The 27900-nt window shown below is 53.4% G+C and overlaps 1 protein-coding gene across 1 annotated transcript in view; it reads right to left on the reverse strand.

The window, feature by feature from the left end:
* The window catches only part of ttn.1 (titin, tandem duplicate 1), a 97838-nt gene extending 72138 nt beyond the window's left edge, over positions 1 to 25700 (reverse strand). The window contains exons 1-50 of the mRNA XM_076015844.1: positions 25587 to 25700; positions 25207 to 25489; positions 24945 to 25128; positions 24665 to 24745; positions 24289 to 24556; positions 22273 to 22329; positions 21942 to 22022; positions 17942 to 18001; positions 17732 to 17794; positions 17521 to 17556; positions 15253 to 15303; positions 14777 to 15175; positions 14068 to 14346; positions 13627 to 13896; positions 13396 to 13535; positions 13184 to 13310; positions 11817 to 12080; positions 11559 to 11698; positions 11309 to 11435; positions 10932 to 11198; positions 10574 to 10840; positions 10155 to 10421; positions 9780 to 9919; positions 9256 to 9382; positions 8884 to 9026; positions 8354 to 8477; positions 8000 to 8266; positions 7777 to 7874; positions 7538 to 7706; positions 7168 to 7437; positions 6653 to 6919; positions 6300 to 6578; positions 5680 to 6088; positions 5457 to 5581; positions 5114 to 5380; positions 4760 to 5029; positions 4385 to 4684; positions 3993 to 4295; positions 3723 to 3910; positions 3514 to 3628; positions 2738 to 3025; positions 2500 to 2651; positions 2274 to 2421; positions 2013 to 2190; positions 1801 to 1922; positions 1433 to 1720; positions 1015 to 1311; positions 748 to 934; positions 550 to 665; positions 169 to 468 (exon numbers count right to left, since the gene is read on the reverse strand). Of these exons, the coding sequence (XP_075871959.1) occupies positions 169 to 468; positions 550 to 665; positions 748 to 934; positions 1015 to 1311; positions 1433 to 1720; positions 1801 to 1922; positions 2013 to 2190; positions 2274 to 2421; positions 2500 to 2651; positions 2738 to 3025; positions 3514 to 3628; positions 3723 to 3910; positions 3993 to 4295; positions 4385 to 4684; positions 4760 to 5029; positions 5114 to 5380; positions 5457 to 5581; positions 5680 to 6088; positions 6300 to 6578; positions 6653 to 6919; positions 7168 to 7437; positions 7538 to 7706; positions 7777 to 7874; positions 8000 to 8266; positions 8354 to 8477; positions 8884 to 9026; positions 9256 to 9382; positions 9780 to 9919; positions 10155 to 10421; positions 10574 to 10840; positions 10932 to 11198; positions 11309 to 11435; positions 11559 to 11698; positions 11817 to 12080; positions 13184 to 13310; positions 13396 to 13535; positions 13627 to 13896; positions 14068 to 14346; positions 14777 to 15175; positions 15253 to 15303; positions 17521 to 17556; positions 17732 to 17794; positions 17942 to 18001; positions 21942 to 22022; positions 22273 to 22329; positions 24289 to 24556; positions 24665 to 24745; positions 24945 to 25128; positions 25207 to 25430 (9589 nt within the window). The 5' untranslated portion in view covers positions 25431 to 25489; positions 25587 to 25700. The remainder of the gene's footprint in view (positions 1 to 168; positions 469 to 549; positions 666 to 747; positions 935 to 1014; positions 1312 to 1432; positions 1721 to 1800; positions 1923 to 2012; positions 2191 to 2273; positions 2422 to 2499; positions 2652 to 2737; positions 3026 to 3513; positions 3629 to 3722; positions 3911 to 3992; positions 4296 to 4384; positions 4685 to 4759; positions 5030 to 5113; positions 5381 to 5456; positions 5582 to 5679; positions 6089 to 6299; positions 6579 to 6652; positions 6920 to 7167; positions 7438 to 7537; positions 7707 to 7776; positions 7875 to 7999; positions 8267 to 8353; positions 8478 to 8883; positions 9027 to 9255; positions 9383 to 9779; positions 9920 to 10154; positions 10422 to 10573; positions 10841 to 10931; positions 11199 to 11308; positions 11436 to 11558; positions 11699 to 11816; positions 12081 to 13183; positions 13311 to 13395; positions 13536 to 13626; positions 13897 to 14067; positions 14347 to 14776; positions 15176 to 15252; positions 15304 to 17520; positions 17557 to 17731; positions 17795 to 17941; positions 18002 to 21941; positions 22023 to 22272; positions 22330 to 24288; positions 24557 to 24664; positions 24746 to 24944; positions 25129 to 25206; positions 25490 to 25586) is intronic.
* Between the last annotated feature and the right edge of the window lie 2200 nt (positions 25701 to 27900).

Here is a 27900-nt window from a genome sequence, read left to right on the forward strand (position 1 = left end):
TCTAAGCAGAAGGGGGATGAGTTGTCTAGGGTCAATATTACACACTGGACCTTCACCAACACGGTTAGACTGGACTTGAGCCCAGTTTAACCGACACACATGTTCTGTCAGTGGAGCCGACCTAGAGCCCGAGAAGACCACATTGGAAAAAAGCCTCCCTGGACTCACAGAGTCTTTCCTTGCAGACGATGGGCTCGCTGGGCTCGCTGGCTTCACTCTCGCCAGCCTTGTTGAGGGCCTTGATGCGGAAGGAGTACTCCTGCTTCTCCACCAAGCCCTGCAGCTGGTGCTCAGTTAGGGGGACGTCCTCCGCAATGCGGATCCACTCCTCGCTTCCGGCCTTCTGGAATTCGACGATGTAGCCTTCGATCTTGGCCCCGCCGTCGTGCTCCGGTCGGGTCCACGCGAGCAGAGCCGAGGTCTTGCCAACGTCTCTGATGACGGGTTTACCAGGAGCCCACGGAGGGTCTGAAGAAGAGTGCAGTGTGAGTACAACATCTGAAGGGACGGGTTTAGAGCACTAACTAGCGAGATGACGACGACTCGTACCGATGGGATCTTTGATGAGGACCGGGTCAGTTTCTGCGCTGGGTTTTCCAGGTCCTGACAGGTTCTCTGCCAAAACTCGGAAGCGGTACTTTTTCTTGGTGGGGAGCCCCTTCACCCTGCAGCCAAGGCACTGAGTTCAGCTCCCTGCGTCTGCCCCCGACATGGAAATACCAGCAAAACTGCGGGCGGACGTCTTACCTGAAGGTCGTGTCCTTGATGGGCAGCTTGTTGCATCTGATCCATTTGTCACTTTCTGGGTCAAACTTTTCCACCCAGTAACCTGTAATGGGGCTGCCGCCATCCTCGTCGGGCTCAAACCAGGTCAGCGTGACCGCGTCCTTGGTGATGTCAGAGGGAGTGACTCTGGTCGGAGAACCAGGAGGATCTGAAACACACGCAATACCATTCAACACTGCCAGGTTCCAAACAAGGATCCGACCGACGAGGCAGGCGCCAAGTACGCACCGAAGGAGTACTTGGCGACGAAGGGGGCGTGTTCCGCAGGTTGACCAATGCCGTACTGGTTCTCTGCACTGATCCGGAAGATGTACTCCTTCATGGCTGTGAGCTTGCAGGCCTTGAAGGTGGTGTGCTTGACTGTGGCCGACAGCTTCACCCACTCCTCTTTGTCGGTCTGACGACACTCCACAATATAATTGGTAATGGGCGAGCCTCCGTCGTCCCTGGGGGGGTTCCAGGCCAGGCTGCACGACTCATTGGTGATGTCAGAGAGGTCGAAGGCAGCGGGAGGACCGGGCTTGTCTGGAGACAGGGAAATCAGTCATTACATACAATGAATGAATGACAACTATTGGCTATTAGCAACGATGCTTTTATTTTTATTCATCATTCAAACAGCAGTTTTTCTGGAGATTCCACAGACCCAGAATGTTGACGTCAATTGTTGCGGTTGCACGTCCACAGATGTTGACCGCCTCAATGATGTAGGTGGCCGTGTCTCCTCTGCTGGTGTCGGCCACCGTTAGCTTGGAGTGGCCCGGCTGGGTCTCAATAGCAATGCGGTCGTCTGCCCGCAGGACATGGTCAGCTTTGGTCCATTTGACCCTGGGGTCGGGTTTCCCCTTCACGTCGGCAGGAAGCTCAATCTTGGTGCCGGCTCTGGCCGTCAGACCGGCCAGTAGCTTCACGTCCAGCTGGATCTCTGGAGGTTCTGTTCAACGAGAGGGACGGGTGAAGGAAGGAACGAGCCCGACAGCGTCCTGCAGCTCCCGCCGCTGATTGCTGGCCTACCTCTGGCATCAACGGCCTGGATCTCGTCGGTGGCCCGGCAGGGACGACTGGCTCCCAGTCTGTTGAAGGCACGAACCCTGTAGGCGTACCACTGGCCCTCGATCAGACCTGTCACCTGGAACCTGAGGACGTGGGAGGGGTCGGATCAAGGTCAAACAAAATCCCAGATCACAAAGGACAAAAGCCAGCTTCACTCTAGCCAGGCGTCTCACTTGAGTTCCGGAATGGGCTCGCCGCAGGGCTCCCATTTGTCGGTGCCGCGCTGACACTTGTCCACCACGTATCCTTTGATGGGGGCGCCGCCATCGTACCTGGGGGGCTCCCAGGACAAGAAGATGCCCTTGGCACTCTTGTCACGCCACTTCAAGTTCTCAGGAGGCTCAGGAACAGCTGGAGGAGTAAAGGTGGAAGAGTGTCTAAACATTCCCAACTGTGAGTGGATGGACTGTGATGGACAGAGGACGGACACTGACTGGCAGGTGAAGAAACGTTGACGGGTTCGTCGATGTACGCGGGTTCTCCAGGCCCACATTTGTTGCAGGCGGTGACACTGAAGAGATATTCCTTCCCTTCAACCACATCAGTCACTGTGTGCTCCAGGTCCATGACCCCAGTTGCCACCTGACCAAAACATTCTGTTACACTCTCAACCTTTTACTCGTACGGTGGAACGGTTTTTGTTCGTCCGGTGACGCCGACCTTGGCCCAGGTTTTTCGAGAGACTTCCCTCTTCTCGATCTGGTAGTGCGTGACAGGGCTTCCTCCGTCGTGTTCTGGAGCCTCCCACATCAGGTGGACGTGGCGGCGGGTCACTTCAGCCACCTTTAAGTCCTTGGGAGCGCTGGGGCATGCTGGCAAATTGGTGTCAGCAAACAACAAACGATTACAAAAGTTGATGGGAAAACAGCCTGGTGAAAGGTTTGAGCTCCTCGGTTACCGATGACGTTGACTTCAATCTCCCCACTGACGGATGAGGCGTCGTTCTCCAGCTGCAGGCCGTAGGTGCCTTTGTCTGGACGGACACTGGGGGCCACCGTCAGCTCAGTGTAGGTGGGTTTAGTCACCATGGAAACCCGCTCGTCTGCAGTGCTCAGCTCCTTCTCTCCAAAGGTCCACTTGGCGACGGGGGTTGGATACCCGGTGATGGGAACCCTGATGGTGAGGGGCTGTGGGACGATGACCTCCAGGCCCTTCCTGAACGCCCCCAGGTCAAAGGTTGGACCGACTGTAAGGACGGGGAGGTAGAAGTTGAATCACATCCAAAGCCATGCAGACTGACTTTGAATTGACCAAAACAAAAGACAAGATGTTCTAATATACACATTATTATCATCATCCAATCATAGCCTGGAAGCCATGAACCTCAATGAAGACTGCAAGGTCAGCCCAGTTGTTGTTCTTAAAGGTCCCACAATCTGCCAGATCCTCTTCAATAGGGTTTCTAACCAGTGGTCCCAGTTACCAGCCCTGCTTTTGTACCACGGTTCACACAGTGTGGGCTGAAACACACAAGTCTGGAAACTGGCTGTCTGCCCTCTGAGACCACCTCCGCTTTTATCTGCTTCCTACCGCATGAAGGACCCAGTAAAGCATCAGGTTTGGTAGAAGGCTGTAAACAGAGGGCTAAATATGCCCAAATGTCCAGGATGGAAAATGAAGATGGAATGATGGGCAGAAAGTGGGAGCTTCTACAATCTCTCGGTCTTCTGGTACCGTGAGGGTCGTCAGCCAGCAGCGGTCCAACTTGTTCGGCCGGATCGGAGACGCCGGCCGCGTTCTCAGCACAAACTCTGTAGAGATACTTCTGTCCGGGCTTCAGTCCAGACACCTGCAGAAGAAACACAGCGTTGGTCAACAAAGACACTCAGGTGTGGTGGACAGTAGGACGGTGTGAAGGTGAAGGTGAAGGTGAAGGCAGCCACCCGGTAGGAGAGTTCAGGGCACAGTCGTGCGTTGCAGCGCAGCCACTTGTTGGCACCCTCGTCACATTTCTCCACAATGTAGCCGGTGATCATGCTGCCGCCGCTGCTCAGGGGCGTGTCCCAGGTCAAGGTGACCGCCGTCTTGATCTGGTCGCTGAAGTTGAGGTTGAGAGGTGGACTGGGCCTCTCTGCAGCCACGACACAACAGCAGAAAAGTTCAAACGTCTTCCTGCAAACACACAACCTGTCAGACCGCTGGCGACAACGCACCGATGGGATCCATGATCTTGACCGGCTTCGTGGCGGCGCTGGGCCTGCCAATGCCGGCCTTGTTCTCGGCCCGGACTCTGAAGATATACTCCTTGTTCTCCACCACGTCGCTCAGCACGGCCGAGCGCTCGCTGGCGTCGCACACCAGAGCCGCCTCCCACTTCACAGAGGTCCTGTCGCGAAGCTCGATCACGTAGGCCGTGATCTCCGAGCCGCCGTCGGACTCGGGGGCCTCCCAGGCCACGGTTGCACCGAAGCGATTGACCGAGGTGACGGCCACGTTCTGGGGTGCATCGGGAACATCTGGCGGCAGAGAACCAGACTGGTGAGAACCAGACTGGTGCTGATTGGACGGAGCATCAGGGCGACATTCAGACGTCTTCAATTCTTACCGAACTTGTTCTTGGCCTGAACGGCGTCCTCGGTGGCCACGGCAGGACCGCTACCGACCCTGTTCCGGGCAAAGACTCTGAAGAGGTACATGGAGTCCTTGTGCAGGCCGCTGACGCAGTACTCGGGGGTGTCGGCGCGGTCTGTGGCCAGGGTCCAGGCCTTGCGCTTCACGTCCCGTCTCTCCACCACGTAGGCAACAATCTTACTTCCACCGTCGCTCTCAGGTTCCTCCCAGGCCAGACTGACCTCTCTGTCGGCCGTGTCCACCACTCTGAGGTTCTTGACTGGTCCGGGGACATCTGGAGGAACACAAAAATGTCATTCACTGCTTGTCTGAGATCTCCAAGAAAATGTCCTGGCAGGTGCTCGCTCACCGATCACGTCCAGGTTGATGAAGGCCTCGGCCTCGCCGTGCTTGTTCCTGATCACCACCCGGTACCTGCCCCGGTCCTCCTTGTTGGGGCTCTTGAGGCGGTACTCGGTCTTCTCGGCAGAGCTGTCGATGTTCTGCGCGGGGAGGCCGACGCCCTCGAAGGACCACTCGGTGTCGGCACGGGGGTAGGCGTCATAGGGGACGCTCATGACAAACGGCTTCCCGGCGTCCGTAACTAAGTTTTGGTCGGTGGTCTTCATCTTGGGAACGGCTTCGAGGAACAGAAAGAAGAGTCGTTTCTATCTCAGTCCCACTGCGAGTCAGTGACTCCGGAGTGAGTCTGAGCCACACTCACCTGCCAGCTCCAGCTTGGCCCTGGCATCCTTGTCCTTGGCAACGATCTTGTACTCTCCCTGGTCTCGGGGTCTGATCTCGCACACCTGCAGCCGGTGGACTTTGCCCTCGCTGATCATCTGGTACTTGTCTCCCTGGACGATGATCATGTTGTTCCTCATCCACTTCACCTCAACTCTGTCCTTGTTGAGCTCCACCTCAAACACGATGTCCGAGCCCGGGGGCTGGAACGTGTCCTGAGGCGGTCTGACGATCTCCACCGGGGTCTCTGGAGAAGAAGGTCACGTGTGAGATGTGAGGGGAGGGGCCACTGCTGTCAGAGTGTCTCCAGAAGAAGAGCGTACCTTCCACAAAGAGGCGGGCCCTGCTTCTCCTCTCGTCCACACCACAGGCGTATTCGCACTCGTCGTCGGGCCGGCACACCTTGACGGTCAGTCTGCAGGTCTTGCCTTCCTTCTCCATGTGATATCTGTCAGACACACAGCAGAGGAACATAGCAGCGGAGCATCTGTTAGGAGACCTGCTGCTGAGAAAGCCATGTGATGTCTGGCTCAGGTATCTGCTCACCTGGGTCCTTCTCTGATCTCGCGGCCGTTCCTGTACCACCTCACCACGGCCTTCTCCTTGCTGAGCTTGCACGTGAACTCGGCGTCCTCGAACTCGGTGATGGTCTGGTCCTTGAGCTGCGCCGCGAAGTCAGTGGGTGCCTCGCTGATGATCAGCTCGGCGGCACACTTGTCGTCGCCCACCATGGCGGTGTACTCGCCCTCGTCCTCCATCAGGCAGTCCTTGATGGTCAGGGTGTGTTTGAGGCCGTCGGCTCTGTAGACCACGCGTTTGCTGAGCGCCACCTCCTGGCCAGCCTTCATCCACCGCACCGTCACGTCGGGACGGTTCACCTTGCACACAAAGTTGATGCTCTTCCTCTCCTGAGTCTCGACATCCTCGATGGGATCCAGGAACCTCAGCTTCTCCTCTGTGGAGTCACAAAGCAAACAGAACCGAGCTCAGTTCCTCCTCTCAACACATAAAACCCCTGCCGGGCCTCAGACGTCCCCTGACGGAGCAGCGCTGCTAGCCAAGGAAAGAGAACGTCTGGGATCTCTCACCTGCTGGTTTGGCTGGGTACTACAACTCCAACCATTCCTACTGCAACCGAGCTGAAACAATGAGATGCCGTGGCTTACCTGCCACTTTAGCGCTGGCACTGCACTTGGCGTGCTCTCCTCTGTGATTGGTCAGGCTGACGGTGTAGCACGCCTCGTCGCTCTTCTGGCCCTCCCGGATCCTCAGGGAGAAGACGTTGTCCCTCTGAGAAATCATGTACTTGCTACTTTCGAAGATGGTCTCCTCGTTCTTCAGCCACTTGGCCTTCGCTCCCTCCACGTTGGTCTCGCAGTTGAACACAATTTCACTTCCCTCTTTCACCTCCGCGTCCTTGATCGGCGTTATTATCCGCAGTTTTTCTGCAACAAAGCCAAAACGTATTAAAACTCTTGAGCGCTGGCCTGAAGAAGCCGACTGCTGTTGTGCAGCTCACCAATGACAGACAGATCTGCAGAGGCCTTGACGCTGCCGATGTGGGCTACGTAGCCTCCCTCGTCCTTCAGCTCACAGTTCTTGACCACCAGAGCTCTTCTCTTGCCTTCGCTTACCACCATGTACTTGTCCCCACTTTCCACTTGCTGGTTCCCTCTGAACCACTTCACCTCGTAGGTTTCCTTGGAGACGGAGCAGACAAACTCCGCCTTCTCACCTTCCACAGCCTCCTGGTTCTGAGGCCGGCTGATGAACTCCGCTGCGAGTTCTGAGACGGGACAGAAGGAGGAGCGAGAGTGCAGGAAGGAGGAGAAGAAACGTAAAGAAAAGGAGGGGCAGCGAGATCAGAGGAGGACCGGCTTCACTCCAGGAAGCCGTGATTCCTTGTTTGCAGATGTTTTCTAACCTATGCCAAGCTAAGAAAAGCGAAGCTAAGTGGAAGTATGAAGAATTGCGTTCCAACGAGGACCTCAGTTCCTGGCTAACGTGGCCAAATGGCAGCGGCTGAGTTCTCACCTTGGAGCTTCAGTGTGGCCGACGTCTTGGCGGTAGGACTCAGCCTGCACTCGTAGTCGCCGCCGTCCTCCATCCTCAGGTCCTGGATGATCAGGATCCTCTTGCGTCCGTCCACCATCTGCTCGTAGCGGCCGCCCTCGGGCAGCTCCTGGTCTCCTCGGTACCAGGTGACCTCAGCGCTGGGCTTGGAGACCTCGCAGATCATCTTCACGCTGTCTGTCTCCATACCCTCCACGTTGGACAGGTTCTTGGTGAACCTGGCCGCCTCCTCTGTGACCATTGGCAGATGAGGCCAGAGCAGCAGGAACAAGGGTCAGCATAAGGATTCCCCGCTTGATTCTTCCAACACACGAAATACTGTTTTTCTCACCTATGACGGTCAGCATGCCGGAGGACTTGGAGGTCCTGGCGTCACATTCGTACTCCGCCTCGTCGTCAAACACCGACTTGTGCACGACGAGGATTCTCTGGGCTCCCTTGCTGATGATCTCATACTTCTTCCCTTTCCTGATCTCACTGCCGTCCTTGAACCAACGAACCTGCAGGAGGGACAAGGTGTCAGCGTCTGAGGACCGACCGATCCAGAGCCTCCCTCCAGGACAGACTCACCTTGGCTGACTCGCGAGACACTTCACATTCAAACTTGGCAGATTCTTTCTCTTTGACCTCCACGTCCTGCAGAGGCTTGGCGAACTCCACGTGGGGAGCTACAGACAGAGTAGACCACGTGACTCACAGCAACCAGGTGGGCACAGTGAACTTGTGCAGTCAGTGTCACTGGTTCTTTATGGCGGCGAGAGCAAAAGGCAGCTGAGCTGAAGGTTCTACTCACGCGTGACCTCCAGGAAGCAGGAAGTCTTGAACTCTTTGGCGTCGCACGTGTACATCTTCGCCTCGTCCGGAGTGCAGTCGTGGATGAGCAGCGCCCTCTTGCGGCCGTCCGCAATCATCTCGTACTTCTTGGTCTTGCGGATCTCCTGTCCCTCTCGGAACCATCGCACCTCTGCGTTCTCCCTGGAGACTTGGCACTCCAGCGTGGCGGTGGCCTCCTCCTCCACAGTCTGGTCCTCCAGAGGCTTGGTGAACTCCACCGCCGGCTCTGGACACACAAACACAGATTGAACCAACGGTCCTGGAGGCCCCTCTGCTGTTCGAGTGCAACAGGCGGGTGGTCGGTTGGACAGACCTTTGACAAAGAGCTGGGCCTGAGTCTGGAAGTCCTTGGCTGTCAGTTTGACCTCGCCAGCCTCTGCCAGTGTAACATCTCTAACGGTCAGGGAATGAACACGACCTGCCACGCGGGTTTTCACCTGCAGACGCACAACCAGAGTATTAGCATACTCTCGGCCTCTGTTGAGGTTGTCAACACTGTGGAACCATCAGGCAGTCGTTTGGTTCAAAAACAGGTGGACCAATATCTCCAGTGGCTGACGAGCCAGCAAGAAACAGGTCCAGATGTTGCCAGTTCCACTGTTTCCATCTTTTAATGAATTTTTATGAATTTGAACTTAGCAGTGCAAATATATATATATATATATATATTTTTTTTAAATGTATGTTTTTAACTATCAAGTCTTCATTTTGGTGCTCTTATAACATCAAATTGTTGATTTTTAACAGGACTGGAACTTTATTTCCTTAGTGTGGTCTAATGGTGGAAGTCTTGGCCAGCTCGGGATCCTGATCTCAATGACCCCCAGTCCAGACCGGACTCACCCTCTCGCTGGCCTCCATCTTCTTCCCCCCCAGGAACCAGTCCACACTGATGCCCTCGTAGGAGAGCTCACACTCCAAGGTGGCGCTGTCTCCGGCCGTCACCGTCACGTCCTTCAGGGGGCGTGTCAGGCCGACAGAGCGCGCTGAGAGAGGACGAGAGGGCGCGGTCAGAGTCGGCTCTCCTCCAATCAGAGAGCGGCTTCCCACTCAAAGATGGATAAACGGAGCAGGTCATTGGCCCAGCGCAGACTGAGTTTAGCTAGGATTAGCATAGCATCGGTGTTTCAAATTGCAACCCCCAAAATCAGGCAAAGACTACAAAGAGAAAGAGCGGGAATTTGGCTTTGTGCTACAGGAAGGGGGCGCTCTCACCCTTGACTCGTAGCTGAGCGCTGGATTTGGCGTTGGCGGCCGAGAAGTCGACGCCCCCGGCCATGTCCACACGCACGTTGTAGAGGATCAGCATGTGTCGAGTTCCTTCCTCTTTAATCTCAACATCCTGGAACACAGTTTGCAAACACACAACTTGGTTTGGTGTTTTTTACATTTACGATGTGAAGTCGGAAACAGTGGGCAGTGTGCAGAAGTGAATGCAGGAGAGATATTTGTGATGCACAATGATGGGATGGATGGACTTGGAGTAATGTGAAGAATACAATAACAAGGACTTTCAGTTTCTCTTCTACTGAACCAGAACCACTGGAACAGCTGTCCACAGCTCTGTGACCCAAATGATTTCATTCTTCCTCTCATTAGACACCAAGACGACCATGAAGTCTGAATCTGAACGCGTTGTCAGCAGAATGTTGCTGCGTGTTTACTGGTTGAGTGACGCTGAGGTGTGTGCTGTCGTCTGTGCTGTCGTCTGTGCTGCCGTGGCGGTGACGAAGACTCACGGGCGACTGGTGCAGGGCTTCTCCCTTCAGCTTCCAGTTTCCATGGACGTCCTCCTCCGAGATCTCAGTCTGGAACTTGGCCGTTTCCGTCTCCGTCACCTCCACGCTGTAGAGTGGCCGCACCACCTTGATGTCACGCTCTGCGGAGGAAGCAGCAGTTGGATGAAGGAAAACACCACTCTGTGTGTGTGTGTGTGTGTTAGAAACCTCCTACTCTACGCAGATGACACACAGCTTTAACCGCAGGACACGCAAAAAGAAAAGCAGCCGTCTGTTTTAAAGCTTATTTCCAACAGCGGAGGATAAAGTCGTGTTTTAAAAGGTTCTGGCTTTGTGGGCGGAGCTCTGTGAGAGCAGTAAGCTGCCTCGTCTCACCTTCAATGTTGAGTTTGGCTGTGGTTTTGTCGGAGCCACAGTCGCAGCTGTACTCCCCGATGTTGGCCTTCTCCGCCTTGCGGACCATCAGGATTCGCTTCTTTCCATCTGTGCTGATGGCAATGTTCTTGGTGGGCGTGATCTCCTTGCTGTCCTTGAACCACTTGACGTCAGCCACGGCCTTGCTCAGTTCGCACACCAGCTTCACCTCGTCCTTCTCCACCGCTGTGTAGTTCTGCAGCTTAGTGGTGAAGTAAAGGTCTCCCTCTGCACAGACACAAAACCAACACTGGTCTGGTTCCTGCTTAGCATCCAAGCAGGTTTTCACCCGCGCAGCTGTCTGCTGTGATTCTACAGTAACTGCTTTCATTTGTAGTTCAGTGCCTCTGAGAATGCAAGCAAACTGTGTGTGAACTGACCGATGACAGTGAGCATGGCGGTCACACTCTTGTCCATGGCCTCCACCTTGATCATGGAGGTGTCGTCGATAACAACCTCCTTGAAGGCCAGCGTGTGGACCTTCTGGTGGTCGGACATGTGCACCACCTTGCTGGGGTGCAGCCGCACGTCGTTCTTGTACCAGACCACTGGAATCTTGTCGTGGGACAGTTCCACGCTGAACTCTGCGGTTTCCCGCTCTTTCACCGTCACGTCCTTGATTGGTTTGACAAACTCCAAACGGATTCCTGCCACAGACACCAACACACGTTCATCTTTTGGTCCGCTGGCCTACTTCCCGAAGCCTCTGTTGTATCGTGCAGGCAAGAACCCCGTTACCTTGTATGACCAACTTGCTTGACGTCCTCTTGTCCTCTGCCTCAAAGATGTACTTGGCCTCATCCTCGTAGGCAGCCGACCGGATGGAGAGAAGGAACACGTTGCCCTCCTGGGTCATCTGGTACTTTTCGTTGCTCTGCAGCTCCTCGGAGCCTTTCAGCCAGCGGAACATCTTGGCAGGTCTCGACAGCTCCACCTCAAACCTGGCCTCGTCCTTCTCATACACCTGGACGTCGCTTAGCGGCGAGAGGAAGTTGAGTGGAAGTTCTGCATTTTTTGGTCAAAGACAAAAGGGAGAGTTGAGGCTGGACGGAGACCAGGATCTGCTCCTCGGGAGCATCGGATCAACGGCATCGAAACTGGGCCAACGTCCCTACCTTTGACCTTCAGGTTGGCCGAACACTTGGCGTTGGCTGCGGTGTATGCAACTTCGCCGGTCATGGCCACTGTGCAGTTGTAGAGGATCAGCGTGTGTTTGCCACCCTCCTCGATGATGTCAACGTCCTGCGGCAGCACAGGAGACACCGGTTGAGAGGGAGCCAGCGGAGGAAGAGCAGCAGCAGCAGCCGCAGCAGCAGCAGCAGCAGCAGCAGCAGCAGCAGCAGCAGCAGCAGCTCAGGGACTCACCGTGGACGGACTCAGAACCTCCCCGTTCAGCTTCCACTGGCCGCGGACGTCGTCCTCAGAGATCTCCACCTCAAAGCGAGCCGTCTCTCCATCGCACAGCTCCACGCCATAAATGGGCCGGACGATCTTGATGTCCCGAGCTGAAACACACACAAGCATCGTCTTCAACGACTCCACGCGGTGGTGCCCGAAGTTGTCGACCAAAGTTTCCGTTTGGAAGAGGAGTGACGGTCACTCAAAGTCTTCAAGCTTGTTCACCCTCAACAGCGACGCCGGCCGCTGTCTTGTCCGTTCCACAGTCGCACACGTATCGGCCCTCCTCCTGGAGCGCCACCTTCTTCAGGACCAGGACCCGACGCGTCCCCTCCGACCTCATGAGCAGCGTCTTGGAGGCCGTCAGCTCCTTCTCGCCGTGGTACCAAACCACCGGGACGTCTTTGCTCAGCTCGCAGCTCAGCGTCACCTCCTCCTTCTCGGTAGCCGTGTAGTCCTGCAGCTTCACCACGAAGACGGCGTCGCCCTCTGGAAAAGAGGCCACACCCACAATCAGCACTGCCTTACTGCTAGTGGATATCCAAAGCACTAAAGTGACCGACGGGTGTTTTTCTGGACGGAGGGAGGAATGTCAGAAGGAGACAAACGGGAAGAGAGGCCAACAGTCCTCCTCGACTGTCAGACCTAAAGACCTGGGAGACCTGGAGGACCTGAAGGACCTGGAGGACCTGGAGGACCAGGAGGACCTGGAGGACCTGAGGGGTTAGCGTGATGCTACAGCTAGCACAGAGTGAGACGGGGGCGTTGGTTACCTATGACGGTCAGCTTGGCCAGCGAGAAACTTCCTTTGGCTTCTGCCTTAATCTGGCAGGTGTCATCCAGAGACAGCGTCCTCATTTCTAGCGTGTGTCTCTTTCCTTCCACGTGCATGAGCACCGTGCGACCCACGTGCAGCTTGACTTCATTGCGGTACCAAACCACCGGCACGTTGTCGTGCGTGAGCTCCAGCTCAAAGCGAGCGCTTTTACCTTCTTTCACCGTTTGGTCGCAAAGCTGCTGAACAAATCTGAGCCTCATGCCTGCAATACAGCGGGTGAGCGCACAACAGACAGGAAGCCGGGTTTACACCTGCACACCGCCAGCAGCGGGAACCTGGCACACGGGAAACAGGAAGTGGCCGCCCGCACTTACCTTCCACCGACAGCAAAGCGCTGGACTTCTTGTCCGACACCTCCACCGAGTACTGAGACTCGTCGTTAAACTCACAGCTGTTGATGACCAGCATGTGTTTGCGTCCGTCCTCAAAGATCTCATATTTGGGGCCCGGGGTGACAATCTCTGCACCCCGGAACCACATGACCTTTGACACCTCCTTGGTGAGGGTGCACTCAAACTTGGCCTGTTTCTTTTCAGGCACTGAGACGTCCTTCAGTGGATCCGCAAAGTTCAACTCCAGCTCTGCCAGGTGCGAATGACGAGGCCGGTTATTGACAGACACACAAACACGCAGTTTACCGTCCGCCGCCAGGTCCCGGTGTGTGCGCCAGTGTGTGCGCCAGTGTGTGCGCCAGTGTGTGCGCCAGTGTGTGCGCCAGTGTGTGTGTCAGTGTGTGTGTGTGCGTGGGCCGTACCTTTAACCGTGAGCATGGCTGTGGTGACGGCATTGAGGGCCTGGTAGGAAACTTCTCCGGCCTGATCCAGCTGCACGTTCTTCAGCGTGAGGAAACGTTTCCTGCCCTCTAATTTCATGTCACAGGTCTGAAAAAAACAAACAAACAGAGCAGGTCAAAGGTCAAAGTCAAGCTCCCAGCCGAGAGTGCCTCCACGGCGCTGTTTGTCCTACGGGGGATCTGGTCAGCGGCTGTCCTCTCAGCTTCCATTCTCCCGCCACGTCCTCCTCTGAGATCTCCGTCTGGAACTCCGCCTCCTCCTTCTCCACCACCTCCAGGCTGGACAGCGGCTTCAGGATCTCAGCCTCCCGCTCTGGAACAAAGAGACGTCCTTGCCCGGGTCACAGGCTGAACTTTCCACCAAGAACCACGGCAGCTTTTTAAAGACGCGCGCACACACAGACCTCCCAGGGTGAGCTTGGCGGTGTATCTGCGGTCCTCCACCTCAAAGGTGTAGTCCGCCACGTCGTCCGGCTGGCAGTTGTTGATGGTGAGGGTCACGTCGTTGCCGTCCTTCTTCATCTCCACCTTGTCGGAAGGAGCCAGCTGGTTGTCGCCCTTCAGCCACTTCCAGTTGGGCGTGTCCTTGAAGAGCTCACACTTGAAGGTGGCCTTGGACTTGGGCTTGACGTGCTGGTCCCTCAGCGGCTTCACGATCCAGTCCTTGATGACCTCTGCACACATGGTGATTGGGTGAGCAGGTGACAGGAAGCAACACAAGACAGAAAAAACTTAGAATAGCAACATTAGCTTTAGCCAGTAGCGTCATCAGGACGGCTGTCCAGCTAGCGATGCTAATGGCATCCATGGAATCGACATCCGGGATGAAAGGTCAGTCTGCTCACCGATGACCTTGACGTTGGTGGAGGTCTTGACCTCCTCCTGGCCGTCCACCTCGCAGGTGTAGGCGCCGGCGTCGTCCTCGGTGGCGTTCTGGATGGTGACGGCGTGTTGCAGGCCGATGATGTTGACGGCGACCTTGCCCGCCTTCTTCTTCAGGACCTGGCCGTTCCTCCTCCACACCACGTCCCTCTCCTTGTTCAGCTCGCAGGTCAGGTACATGGGCTGAGTCTTCATGCAGGTGGTCTCTGGTTCCAGCTCCTTCACCCACTTGACCGGCAGCTCTGATGATGAGAACGACGTCCAGCTGCGGTGAGTCTTACCAGAGTGAACCTGAGCTCCTCTGCTACCAGGCTGTTGAATCGTTCCAAAGGTTCGGACAAGAACCTGCCTACTAGTTAGCCACTGTGGTCTGAGGCTTTGGAACAGCCTGTGAGAGGCCATCAGGACTGCAGAGACTGTAGATGTTTTTTAAAGGAGGCTCAAAACTCAAGTGTTCAGTTTGACCTTGAACTGATTTCTTTTGAGGGATTAAGTTGAGGCCACTGGACTTGTTCTTGTGATATTTTCGAGACCTAAAGTGGAGGACCCGGAGAGACTTTTCAAGATGGCAAAAACTCGTCCAGTGGCCTCAACTGAACCCTGAGAACCTGACAACCTTCACAGACCTGTAGAGATAAAGCTGGACTGAACTCAGCACATCTCCTCCTTTACCTTCCACGATGAGCTTTGCAGTGCAGGTGATCTCCTTGCCGGCGTTCTTGGCCACGCAGGTGTACTCGCCGGTGTCAGACAGCTGCACGTCAATGATGTGCAGCTTGCGGTCTTTGCCGTCGGCTGTGAAGCGGTGCTTGGGTCCCTCGCGCAGGTTGCCGCCGTCCTTCATCCAGGAGGTGATGGCGGTGGAGGGTGAAATCTCACACTCGAAGACGGCGGAGGAGCCGATGGACTCGGCCTCCTGCAGCACAATGTCCTGCAGCTTCTTGACGAACTTGAGGGGGACGGCCTTCAGCTTGAAGCCTCCAAAGGGTTCCTCTGGTGGAGATGGACCCTTACCACCAGGTCTGAGGCCGCGGCCCCGACCGCCGTCACCTGGGGACGGTGTCTGTCTCGCTGCAGGACAAACAAGATCTTTAGTTTCTGGTCTCCTTCTGAAGGACACAGACAGAAAAACATCAGCTGCCTCGTACCTCCAAGTCCTCGACCCCGGCCCTTAGGGACCTCCTCTGCTGGTTTCCCTTCTGGACAGAGAAGAAGACAGAGTTCAGAGTTCAAGTTCAAGACTTTTCTACCATCTGAGCTGCTGAGGATGAAGAGGATGAAGAATGGAGATGAAGTGACGTGACATCACGGTGACCTCATAAGATGGAGGACATCCTCAAAGAGGAACATAACAATCGTGACGAAGATGATGATGATGATGATGATGATGATGATGATGGTGATGATGATGATGATGATGATGATGGTGATGATGATGATGATGATCGTGATGATGATGATGATGATGATGATGATGATGATGATAGTGATGATGATGATGAAGATCAGGGCGGGTCCAGTGGATGAGGGGGTTGGACTGCTGTCACCTCACCTCGTTTGCTGCCAGCAGGACCAGGAGGACCAGGAGTCTCCACGGCTCCGTCTAGACCTTCACCCATCCAGTCCTCAGCTGGAAGCAGCTCCCAGCCCCAGACCTCCTCCTCCTCCTCTTCCTCTGGCACATCTTCAAACACCTCCTCTTCAAGCCGCGTGGGAACCTTCTTGACCTGCACAGCTCCTGGAGATACCTGCTTCACCAGGTGCAGCTGCTCCTCTCCAGGCTCCTCTGGTGCTGCTCTCTGAGGGCTCTTCTTGAGTCTGATGGTGCTGAACCTCTCCTCGGTCTCAACTTTCTTGGCTTTTTGTTCCCGATCTTTAGGGGACGGTGTCTTCTTTAGTTCAACTTTTAGGATTTGCTCGACAGGTTTGACCTCTGGCTTGCCCTTGACCACCCTCAGTGAAGGAGTCATTTTGGGTTTTAGCTCTTTCTTGTCGGCATCTGCTTGGTTCTCTGGTTTCTTTTCCACTGCGGCCTCCTTTTCTGAGAGACCTGCTTTCTTCTGTCCTGGAGTTTCTTTGCTGGGCCGCAGATCCTTGAGGTCTTTTGGGGTTTTCTGTGTGGGACCAGTTTTCCTGTGTTCAGATGCTGCATCTGCTTCATCTTCCTGCTGGTGGTCTGTGGCTGGAGGTCTCGATGTGAGAAGCTCCTCCTCCTTGTCTGGTGTGGACACCACTGGTCTGTGGGCAGCAGCAGGCTCACTTCTCTGTGAGACCCCCTGCTGGTCTTCTCTGGGCTGGACCGTGGCACTGAGGTGGTCTCTCAGTGGAGCTCCAGATCCCTGGAACGGACGGGGTCCACTCCCTGTCTTAGTTTCACTGTTCTTCTGTGTCTCTGTAGGTTGTTCTGTTTCAGCCCTCTGGGGTTTTTGAAGTGGCTTAAGTTTCACGACTTCCTGCTCCTCTTCCTTCTGTGGCAGCACCTGTTTTCTCTTCCTAGTCAGATCTTTGTCAGGTTCTTCAAAGCTGGAGGGTTTTGGGGCCCTAATCTGTGTGTTTTTCCCCTCATCTTCTTTGGACTTGCGCAGGTCCTCTATGTGACTCAGGTCAGATGGTTCTTGAGCTGCAGGGAGGAGGTGTCCACTTTTCTTGGCAGCTTTCACTTCTCCATCTTCTCTGAGGCCAAGTTTCTCAGCAACCACTTCAGAGTCGTGTTGCCTTGTTACCTCAGCTCGGCAAGTCACCATCTCCTTCTCAGGCTCTTTGGACTTTAGCGGGACCTTCTTCAGTTTGATGTTCTCTCGATCTTCGTCCCGTTTCTCAGATTTTTTAGAAGGTGTTAATTTCACACTTTCTTTCTGCTCCTTTTCTTTCAGCTGGGAATGTACTTTCTTCTTCTCAACATCGGGCACCTTGGGTTCCTCCTCTTGTTTCTCTTTGGGGCTTCTTGTCCAGACTTCTCTCTCTGCTTCCTCAACAACTAAGACGCTTTCCACTTCTCGGAAGGATTCCTTCCAAACTGCCTCCTGACTGGCACCAAAGACCAGCTCTGATCTTCTCTGAGTCACAATGTCTCGTTCTTCTCTGTCGAGAAGTCCGTGGGCCGATGAATCCAGATCGTGATGCCTCATCACTTCCGCCGTGTGAGTAAGAACCTGTTGGGCCGGTTCTGGAGCTTTGACTGGAACCTTCCTGAGCCCGATGCCTTCAGGTTGTTGCTCCTTCTCTTTGGGTTCTCTGGAGGACTCCCTCTTTTGTGGTTTGTCCTCCTGAACAGGGGGGGTCTTACCTTTCTGCTTCACAGCTGCGGTTGATTCGGTAAAATCAGGTTTGTTGGTCAAAGAGACGGCAATGTCAACACAAAAACACAGATAGACAAAACTTATGGGACAGTCAGTCAAGACAGAAGATAAAAGTACCTTTAGTGGGTCCAGGATGTGACCGTGGCTCTTTGTCTGCAGGAAGTAAAAAAAAAAAAAAAAAGTTAGGAAAAAAATACAGTTGTGCTGTTGTTCAACATGATTAAAGAGTGGAGATATTACAAGGAGCCTTTAAGCCGGTTTCATCTCAGCTGGAGACTGAAAAGGTGAAAGAGACTCAGAGGCTGAAGACGTTAGCAGAAGATGTTACCTTCAGGAAAGACTTCCTGCGGCAGCGCTGCAATTTCTGGCTTCTCCAAAGGCAACACTGGCGCTACATAAAAACCAAGTTCACCATTAGTTCACTAAAAGATCTGAAGACCACAGTGAAGAACACAGTCAAGAACACAGTGAAGAACAAAGACAGAAGGAGAATAAGATGGGAAAAAGAGAAAGACATGAATGACAGAGAAGATGGTACCTGAAGGAGGAGCAAAAGTTTTTGCTTCTGGCTCCAGTGACAGTGGAGACACCTTCAGGTCTGGAGGAGACAAGACACCAGAGGTCACCATCAGGACAGGACAGGACAAGACCAGACCCGGGGCATGAATGCCAAAGGAAAGAAGGAACCACAACCAAATGCACTGAAGAATCTACCTGCAGGTGGAGACACCTTCACCACTTGAGCAACAGGTGGAGATGAAGGCTTTTGTGGCTGAGCAAAAGGTTTCTTCTCAGGAGGAGACACTTTGAAAGCAGATGATTCCAGAATCACCACAAGGATGAAGACAAGCAGAAACACAAAGAAACTCCAACCAGACAAAACACACAAGTATGGACGAAGTCAGGGAAGAGTGAGGAGGAGCTGCCTCTATGTGAGAACATTCTACCTGCAGGGGGCACCGGAGTGCCTGAAGGCTTTGGTGGTGAGGAAGGTTCCTTCTCCACTGGAAGAGGTAAAGACACTTTTAGCACCAAACCGACACAAGCAGAGTCAAGACAGCGTATCAGAGAGACACTGGGATCGAGCAAAAGACACCATACCTGGAGGAGGAGGAGGAGGAGCAACCTTCTCCTCAGCAACAGGAGGAGCAGCAGGAGAAGAAGGCAGCTTTGGTGCTGCTGGTTCAGGAACTTGAAAAGCAAAAGATTCCAGAATCAGCAACACGACAACAGAGAGTTCAGTCGAAGACGCTCAAGCAGGGAAACAAAGAGTTGAGGTGACAGACAGACAGACAGACAGGCAGGCAGGCAGGCAGACAGACAGACAGACAGACAGACAGACAGGCAGACAGACAGACAGACAGGCAGACAGACAGACAGACAGACAGACAGACAGACAGACGAGAAGAACATCACCAGTAGACACTGGCAGGGTTCAAGAGCTCTTCAAGGACAACAAGCAGGGCATGTGAAGGTATGAAGAGGTTTGATGTGAGGAACCTGAGCAGCTCAAACCTGATTGAGGACCTTCACGAAGACTTGGTCCCTCAGTGTCCAGCGTGCTGCCGACTCTCCTCTGACCTCCTGAAGATGGCGCTGCTGCTACTGCTGTTGTTGTGGTGCTGCTCCACATTTCTTCAGACGATTCAAGCTTCTGTTCTGGAGGAGCAGTTTTCTTCATCTGAGGAGCTTCTAAAGAACATACAGGTTTCCTCTCTTGTGGAGCCTGAGATGGTTGGTTTCTTTGGGCTCTCTGGTCTTCAGCAGAAGCGGGGAGGAGCTTGGCTTCTCCAGGAGGAAGATCTTCAGTGGGAACCAGCAGAACGGCAGCTGTCTTCGCACCACCTGAAGGTTGGGGTGGAGCTTCAGTGGACACCGGTCTCCTCCTCAGTTGTGCAGAGTCCTTGTAGTCCATTTTCAGGACATCTTCACGTGTCAACGTGTCAACGGTGAGGTCTGCTGGAGACTTCTGATTGGGCGAAAGATGAGTCATGTGATGATGGTCTCCCTTCTGTGGAGTAGTGTGGTCTCCTCTGCGGTCGCACTGTTGCTGAAGCTCCTGGGCAGCTAAGCAATCACGGGCTACAGTCTTTCCCAGCAAAAGAGTCTCATCAAATCCAGATGGGAGCATGTGAGAAGTCAGAGGTGAAGAGCTCACAGGTCTTTCTTCCCTTCGGACTTCAGCTTTGTCTTCTGTGAGTGCAGACCTGATGTTCTCTGGTGGCTCTTCGGGAACTCTTGGGTGTCTTGTCCTCATCTTCAGAAAACTGTCTTCTGCCGACTCCACTCTGCACTCAAGAGTTCTGACTTCTTCTGTGAGAAGAACAACTTCCTTCATCTTGGCTCCAATTTCTTCTGCATGAATGAACCCTGCTTGTTGTTTAAGAGGAAAGAAAGACCCAAGAGTTGCGCCATGGAACAGTGGCCAAGACAACAAGACGGAGAAAGAGCAGACAGAGAAAACAGATGTCAGCATCTACTGACCTCCAGGAACCTCTGTCATGCATCAAACACCACAGTATAAAAGACAAGTCAGACGGCAGAGAGCAGTTTGATAGCATGATGGAAAAGACAGTCAGTTTTTCCAGCTCTCGCTGACTGAACTTTAAAGACTGAACTTGGGATTAAGTCACAAGATGTTGAAAGAAGCCAGACTACCTTTTTGTTGAAGCCTTTCAGGATGATCAACTGGAGTTTGCAGTTCTTCTGGTGGTTGAGAGCACAGCCCTGGTTCCTCTCGACTTTTCTCCAGCCGTTCTGGAGCTTCACTGAACTTCACGTGTTGGATCTGAGTCTCTTCAGGCCCCTGCAACGCTTTTTCTGGGGGCCCTGAAGTCTGCTCTGGTGCTTCCTGGACCATTCTTGAAGCGTCTGTCACCTTCTTTGTTTCCCTTATCTGGTGTTTTGGTACCTTCTTTGATATTTCAGTAACTTTCTCAATAGCATTCGGAACCTTTTGTGGAACCTCTGGAACCTTCTTTGGCACTTCTGGAACCTTCTGTGGAACCACAGGAATCTTCTTTGGCTCTTCTGGAACCTTCTGTGGAACCTCTGGAACCTTCTTTGGCAATTCTGGAACCTTCCGTGGAACCTTTGGGGCCTTCTTTGGCTCTTGGGAAATCTCCTGTGGCTCTTCTGGAAGCTTCTGTGGAACCACAGGAACCTTCTTTGGCTCTTCCAGAACCTTCTGCGGAACCACAGGAACCTTCTTTGGCTCTTCCATAAGCTTCTGTGGAACCACAGGGGCCTTCTTTGGCTCTTCCAGAACCTTCTGTGGAACCACAGGAACCTTCTTTGGCTCTTCCATAAGCTTCTGTGGAACCACAGGGGCCTTCTTTGGCTCTTCCAGAACCTTCTGTGGAACCTCTGGGGCCTTCTTTGGCTCTTTGGAAATCTTCTGTGGCTCTTCTGGAAGCTTCTGTGGAACCACAGGAACCTTCTTTGGCTCTTCCAGAACCTTCTGTGGAGTCGCTGGAATCTTCTGTGGCTCTTCTGGAACCTTCTGATGTTCCTCTGGAAGCTTCTTTGATTTTTCCAGAAGCTTCTGTGGTACCTTCCGGGGTTCCTCAGGAACCTTCTCTGTTTCCTTCACGGTGGTGTTTTCTCGGAATGTCTTCAGAACCTTTGGTGCTGTTTCAGGTTTACCTGCCAGCAGATCGGGCTTCCTTGAAGGTTCAGGTTTCTTGAGTCCTAAGACACCTTAGAAGAACATTTGATTCTGTGAAGACTTTATGTTGTGTAAGAATGTCACTCACGACGAGCTTTAAGATGGAAATCGCTGAATCAGTCAGACTCAACTCAGAAAAGTAATTTTAAACGAGAGGAAACCTTCTCAGAATCTTAGTACCTTCAGTTGAAGCATCTTCAGTCTTTGCTGAAGTGGTGATGGTTGCAACCGGCACAACTACAGGTTCCTCCAGTCTGGACTCACCTGGCACTACAAACACAGCAGGTTTAAGATCACATTCAGGTGGAGTGACTTCAAGAGAACAGCTGGTTGACAGGAAGAGGCTGTTGTTGGTTGTTGCTTCAGCTAAACAGGTTTCTGGCAACCCAACAAGACAACATGAAGATTTGTTGTTGTTTTTTTTTACGTTACCTCGTCCTTCAGAGGCTGCAGCTGTTTTCTCTGAAGGTTCCACAGTTTTAAGTTTGGCAGAAACTGTTTGTGGTTCCTCAGATTTTGGACTAAACCTTCTGGCTGCAGTGGCCTCCATCTGCTGAGCTTCTGATTGGGTGGAGACCAGCGGCTCTTTGAGGTCAACAAAGAAAAACTAGCGTGAGTCATCACCCAGCTGCAGGAGAAGAAGGTGAAGACACACAGACACTGTGCAGAAGACACACAGTAACACACAGACACACAACCTAGACACACCACAGGTTCAGGAATTGGAAAGAATTGTGTATCATCAGTAAGAGTGTGGACGCAATGTTATTCACGTAAGATCTAACGTGTTGAATTCTGCAGGCCGTTCCATCGACATTAAACAGGTGAGAACGTCAGAAGAAGAAGCCGAAGTCAAAGAGCGCAACGGTACCTTGTGGAGGTTCTTGTTGCTGAGCAACATCCACGGCAGGGAGCAGCGTCATCTCAGGCACACTGCTGGAATCCCATGAAACTTGACAAAGATTGAAATGTTCTGGTTAAAGTCCTGCAATCTGAGCATCAGCCTCATTTTGAGGAGCATCAGAGGAGTGAGTGCAAGAAACAAGAGCAGCAGACAGACAGACAGACAGACAGACAGACAGAAAACCACAAGACAGGAAGGAAGAGAAGCTGGCAGAAGCAGCTGTTCAATCTGTTTAGACAGACAGACAGACAGACAGACAGACAGACAGAGGAGCCACAGACTTGTGCAGCACTTGTACCTTCAGAAGGTTCTTGTGTTCTCTTCCGAACAATCTCCTCCACTGGTTTGCGCTCTTCTGGAGAGGAAGAAAATTCAACTTAAGACACAAACACACCCACTGACTCCTGGAGAACCTCAAACACCTGAAGGTCTGGAGATGCAGCAGAGGGACAGGTGGAAGGACAGGTGGAAGGACAGGTGGACAGACAGGTGGACAGACAGGTGTATTGGACGGACGGAGACAGAGGAGATGTTTACCAAAAGTACCTCCTTAGCAACTGTCAGCAGATGATTGGAGAGGAGCTCATTGTTCTGATTGGTTCTTATTCTTCTGGAGTTTGCGCAGGAGATGGCAGTTTATCGGAACTAAACTCCAGGCTAAACTACAAGGCAGCGTTGAGACCTCTGGCTCAGGGCTCCCCACCACTTCACTCAAAGCTACTGCTTTCTGCCACTGGCCAACTCAATCATCTCTAGCAAACCGCTGGCAACCACCAACTGCATAAACATATGGGTGGAGTCACTGTGATGTCACCGACCTCCAGGTTTTGAAGCCCGGAGGTCGGTTCCACGGTCGGTGCCACCTTAAGATTCCGATCCATTTTGAAAGTGGAAGATTCCATACATGGAGGTGTAGGCAGTGTTGCATTCTGGGAAGACTGAAGGTTCTCTGAGCCAAGACACGCTGACCTGAAGACGGCTGATTGGTCAGCGACACACCCCTGACCTCTGTGTGAGGTAGTTCCCTCAGACTTGATCTCCAGGATTGAACTACGGAACTCAAACAGGATCATTTCACCTGTGCTGGGACCCCAGTTGGTGACTTTCTGTGAGAGTTACTGTGGTGAATATTACGCAAGTGATTCTTTCCCCGACTGCACCACAGCAGACAGTTAGCGAAAATGGGGGTTAAAGACAACAATGAATAGGGGATGGTGGTGGTGAAGCTTAGACTTGAGGGTCAAAGGTCAGGACTGCAGCTGTTCTCTACCTTCTGTCTGCTCGTCGTGCAGAGAAATCCTGGACCAATCGTTAGACGAAGAAGACGAGAGTGAAGAGGAGGCGCTACGAGGAGGTGCGTCGTCACTGACAAACACCGTCCCAGACTCACACCACAAGTCCTGAGACGGAGAGCCTGGGAAGTGAACTGAGGCCCCGGTGGAGTCTGAAGATTCAGATACAACCTCAGTTAACGTTGTCACCACCAGGACGCCTGTTTGTTTCGGATCTCTAGAATACTCACCGCATGGTGCCTCCCCTAACCCAACCTCTGTGGAAGGGACAAGCACAGGATGTTAACTATGGTCCGCGGCTCCATGAGCGATTAGCATCTTAGCTGTGTGGTAGAACATACACACCTTTGCCAGACAGATAAAGCTGGGCTGTGCTTTGAGCTTCTCCCATGAGCTCCAGACGAGCAATCACTGAGTAAACGCCTGCCGGGGGACAACGCCGCTCATTACTTCCTGTCGTCGTGCTAACGCTCAAAACTCCACCACGAGACTCTGCGTGCGTAGCCTAACGTGTCACATAGCTTTAGTTAATCAGGCCCTTCATCCCTCAGTTAGTCTGGACAAACCTTCGTCTTGTTGGGTCACATTGTTGATGGTCATAAAGTGTCGCCGGCCCTCCGTCAGGAAGTTATACTTGGGGCTCTCTGTGAGTTGCCCAGAGTCTTTGGACCACGACACGGTGGCGTTGTCAAAGGACAACTCGCACTCGAAGGTGGCAGAGTGGCGTTCGTCCACCTCGGTGCTTCTGATGCATTTTGTGAACTGAATTTGTTCAGCTAAAAGCAGAGACCAGAGATGAAGTTGTGATGTTGTGACAGAAGCTGGAAGAATTTTGGATTCATCTCCAAGAGGAAGAGCAAAAGAGGACGGGAAACAGAAAAAATCCACACAAACAAGAGACTGAAAGAGGTCAGAGGTCAGCGTGTGAGGCCATGCCGGCTCAACCGTCAGAAGACGGCACGATGTCACAGAGCAGCTGGGACAGGAAGTGCAGACAGGCCCGGGACAGGGAGCGGTCTTACCTGAGACCGCCAGCTTGGCATTGGAGATGTGGGGGCCACAGACCACACGGTAGTTGCCCTGGTCTGAGGCCTGGCAGTTGTTGATGTGCAGACAGTGGCGCAAACCCACGCTGCTGATGTTGTACTTTTCACTGGTCTCCAGTTTCTGGGTGCCTTTGTACCAGGTGACCATGATCTCCGGGTAGTTAATCCGGATCTGGCACTCAAATGTGGCCCCCTGGTTTTCAGCCGTGGTCTGGTCACTGATGTCCTCCAGGACCGTGACAGGCTGAAGGGGAAAGGAGATCGTTAGAAGAACATTGTGACCTCAGGGATCACCTGGACCTGGGCCCGGGCCTGGTCCAGGTGCTGCCTTGTACTAGTGCTTTGTGTGTACCTCTGCAGCAACACGGCCCTCCAGCTGCTGGATGAAGCGGACCATGTCCTCCTCCACCACCTTGACGCCCACTTCTACCTCCTGTGAGACAAAATCATCAGAAATACCTGATTATCTTCAATCTTGTTATTGCGCCCTCTGCTGTCACATGCAATGAACCCCACGAGGTTTGTTCTATTCCGACCAACAGAGTTTAGGCCGACAATGCTTGGGTGGCAAACATGAAACTACGTGAGTCCACAGATGAAGACCAGGGACTCGCTCCGTCCTGCTGTCTCACCACTTGTCCAACTTCTGCCTCCTTCTCTTTCTTCAGGATCTCCACGGCCTGCAGGATGCTGCGGTAGTCCTGGATGTTGTGCTCCCGCAGGATCCTCTCATAGTCTTTGGGGTCATGACCTCTGAGCAGCGCAACAATGTCCACGTCCTCGTCCTTCTTTGGGCTCTTCTGCTTTGAAGGAGTCCTGTGGAACACCAGGAGCAGTCAGCGAGGCTTCAGTTTCGACATCCTGTCCCACCGCCGCGGGAACACTCAGTCTTACCTCTTCAGCATTGCCCTGATGTCTCCAACTTGCTCCGCCTCGTCCTTCTTGCTGACCTCCATCTCAGAGCTGCACTCGATCTCTCCGTGCTTGTTGGAGGCAACGCACCTGTACGCCCCGGCATCGGACTTCGTCACCTCCCTGATCTCCATCCTGGCGTCTTGGCCCTTGTGGTGGATGGAGATGCGACCACCGGGGGTGATCTGCCTCCATTTACCCTTCATCCACTTCACGCTGGGGATGGGCTCGCCTCCAATCTTTGCGATGAAGGTGGCGGTGCCCTCTGCAGGAGGAAAGGTGCAGTGTACGTGTTGAGACCAGAGAACATTGACTCAATGGTTCTAGACAAACAGACACTGGGACAGCAGCGATCAACTTACTCTCTGTGACTGAGATGTTCTTGGGTTCCTCAATGAAGAAAAGGTTGTCAAGTCTTTTAACCGGGGTTGCAGCTGCCGGGGCGGCGGGGGCGGCGGCGGCGGCTTTCACTCCAGCGTCTGTAAGAAACCCTGGAAGTGAGTGAGCCGTCACAAGAAACTACCCAAGCCACAACAACCTTTTATACTCGTTTAAAGTGTTTGTAGTTTGAGTGAGAAAGTGAAAAGTTTCTCCTGACAGAGAAAAGCTAAAGCTTCTCTTCTTTGTCACAGTGCCAGTTGAAAGTGAGGCCTCACCCTTCACAGTCACCCTGGACTTGCAGAAAGTGCTGCCACTGGCGTTGCTGGCCTTGCACAGGTAATCGCCTGCATCACTCAGTGAGACTTGGCCGACCTCCAGGCAGGCCTTCCCACTGGCGAAGGTGATTCTGGTATTTGCGCCAGACTTCAGCTCCCTCCTGTCCTTCAACCACTGCACAGTCATTGGAGGGGAGCCGCTGACGTGACATTTCAGGCTGAGCTTCTCGCCCTCGGTCACCGCCGCGGGCTCCAGTGGGGTGTCGAACTTTGGCGGCTGGGTAGTTTCTGGTTGAGTGAAAGAAGCAACTGCAGAGACTTTCCACCAGCATCATGAAGAACATCACGTCTAATCACACTGCTTAGAAGACTGAAAGGTCTGAAAAGGTCCAAAGACAAAGATCTGAACCCGACACTGAACCAGGAGTCCATTGCCACTGGCCTTGGTGCAATGGAAAGGTGAACGGCGTCGTACCTGAGACGGTGAGAGAAACCCCACAGGAAGCTTGTCCCGCTTCGTTGGAGGCTGCGCACGAGTAGAGTCCAGTGTCGGAGGAGGACGAGTCTTGGATGGAGAGCACGGCCAGGTTGTTCTGGAAGCTCACTTGGTATTTGTCAGAGCTAAAGATCTCGCGGTTGTCCTTGGACCAGCTGACGGTCAGCGGCTGAGAACCAGACACCCGAGCCTCCATCTTCACCGTCTTGCCCACAGTGTCCGTCATGGACTCAGAGGGCTTCTTGGTGAAGTTCGGGGGGACTTTGCGTTCTGTTAGTGGGGTGGGAAAGTGAAAGAAATTAGGTAGTGTTGAGACGTTGAGAGACACAGAATCGACTCTGGACCAGGCCGCTGGGCCTCTGCGACCAACAAACAAGCACCAACCCAGTAGACAAACAAATCAGTTTTTCGCAGGTACATGTTTGGCGCTGATCAAACAATGACATGGAAACTTGCAGTAGGCCTCAAACCTCAGGCCCAAAACCCTGAAGAAAAGTTCCTCTCAGAATGCACTGGACTCACAGTGACGGCTGACCCCGACCAGTTTGGACAAACATCCTCACCACAGGAACTGCAGAGGCCGTTAGTGTTTAGAAGTCATGCGGCACGTGCAGAGATGAAGGCGTTACCTATGTTAACATGAGCGTGACAGCTGTCACTTCCTTCAGCATTGGAAATCTGACACGTGTATTTTCCAGCTGACTCTGCCCTGTTGCTGTTCAGGACCTCCAGGGTGCAAGAGGAGTCCGTGGTCTTCACGTTGTACTGGTAAGAAGCCCAGATCAACTTGTCGTCCTTCATCCAAGTGACCGACACTCTCTGGCTGCCGGAGTAGGAGCACTCCAACCTCAGAGGTCGGCCCAGGAGGTGGACCACGTCCTCCAACTTCTTGATAAAGCGGACGGGTTCTAAGGGAGGCAATGACCACATGAGGAACTACTGACGTAGGGAGGGGCGCCGAGACCCCACTGGTGCCACTGGTGCCAGCGGATGGTCATGTGAGGTACATCTCTCGTATTATTGGCTGCATGCATGAAATGATGAGGAGCGCTTTGTTAGTGTTACCTAGTTGGACATGAGCATGGCAGATATCAGAGCCCTCCGTGTTGGAAATTTCACAGGTGTATCTCCCACGAGCTTCTTCTCGGTCACTGTTGAGGACTTGGAGGACGCAGGCGCAGTCCGTGGTCTTCACGTTGTACTGATACGAGGCCCAAATTGGCCTTCCGTCTTTTCTCCAGCTCACGCGGACCCTCGGACTACCGCCGAACGCAACTCTAAGGCTTAGCGGCTCGCCAATGCGGAACGTGGAGTTTTCCAGCGTTCGGATGAAGCGAGCAGGTTCTGTGAGAAGCAACGGTGGTTGTTAGCGCCACAGGTGACATCAGCAAGCAAAGGAAAAATGTAGCATTTAGTGAAGCAGCATTCTAGCATTGATGGAGACTACGATCCGTCCACCCCTGAACAGCTTGTGTTTCCCAAGGACTCGTTGACTTTACGATAAGAAATCTTTATTGTCACTGA

This window comes from Nelusetta ayraudi, unplaced genomic scaffold (genome assembly GCF_046127955.1).
Source record: "Nelusetta ayraudi isolate G7.1 ecotype Tasmania unplaced genomic scaffold, CSIRO-AGI_Nayr_v1 ptg000200l, whole genome shotgun sequence".
NCBI classification, from domain to species: domain Eukaryota; kingdom Metazoa; phylum Chordata; class Actinopteri; order Tetraodontiformes; family Monacanthidae; genus Nelusetta; species Nelusetta ayraudi.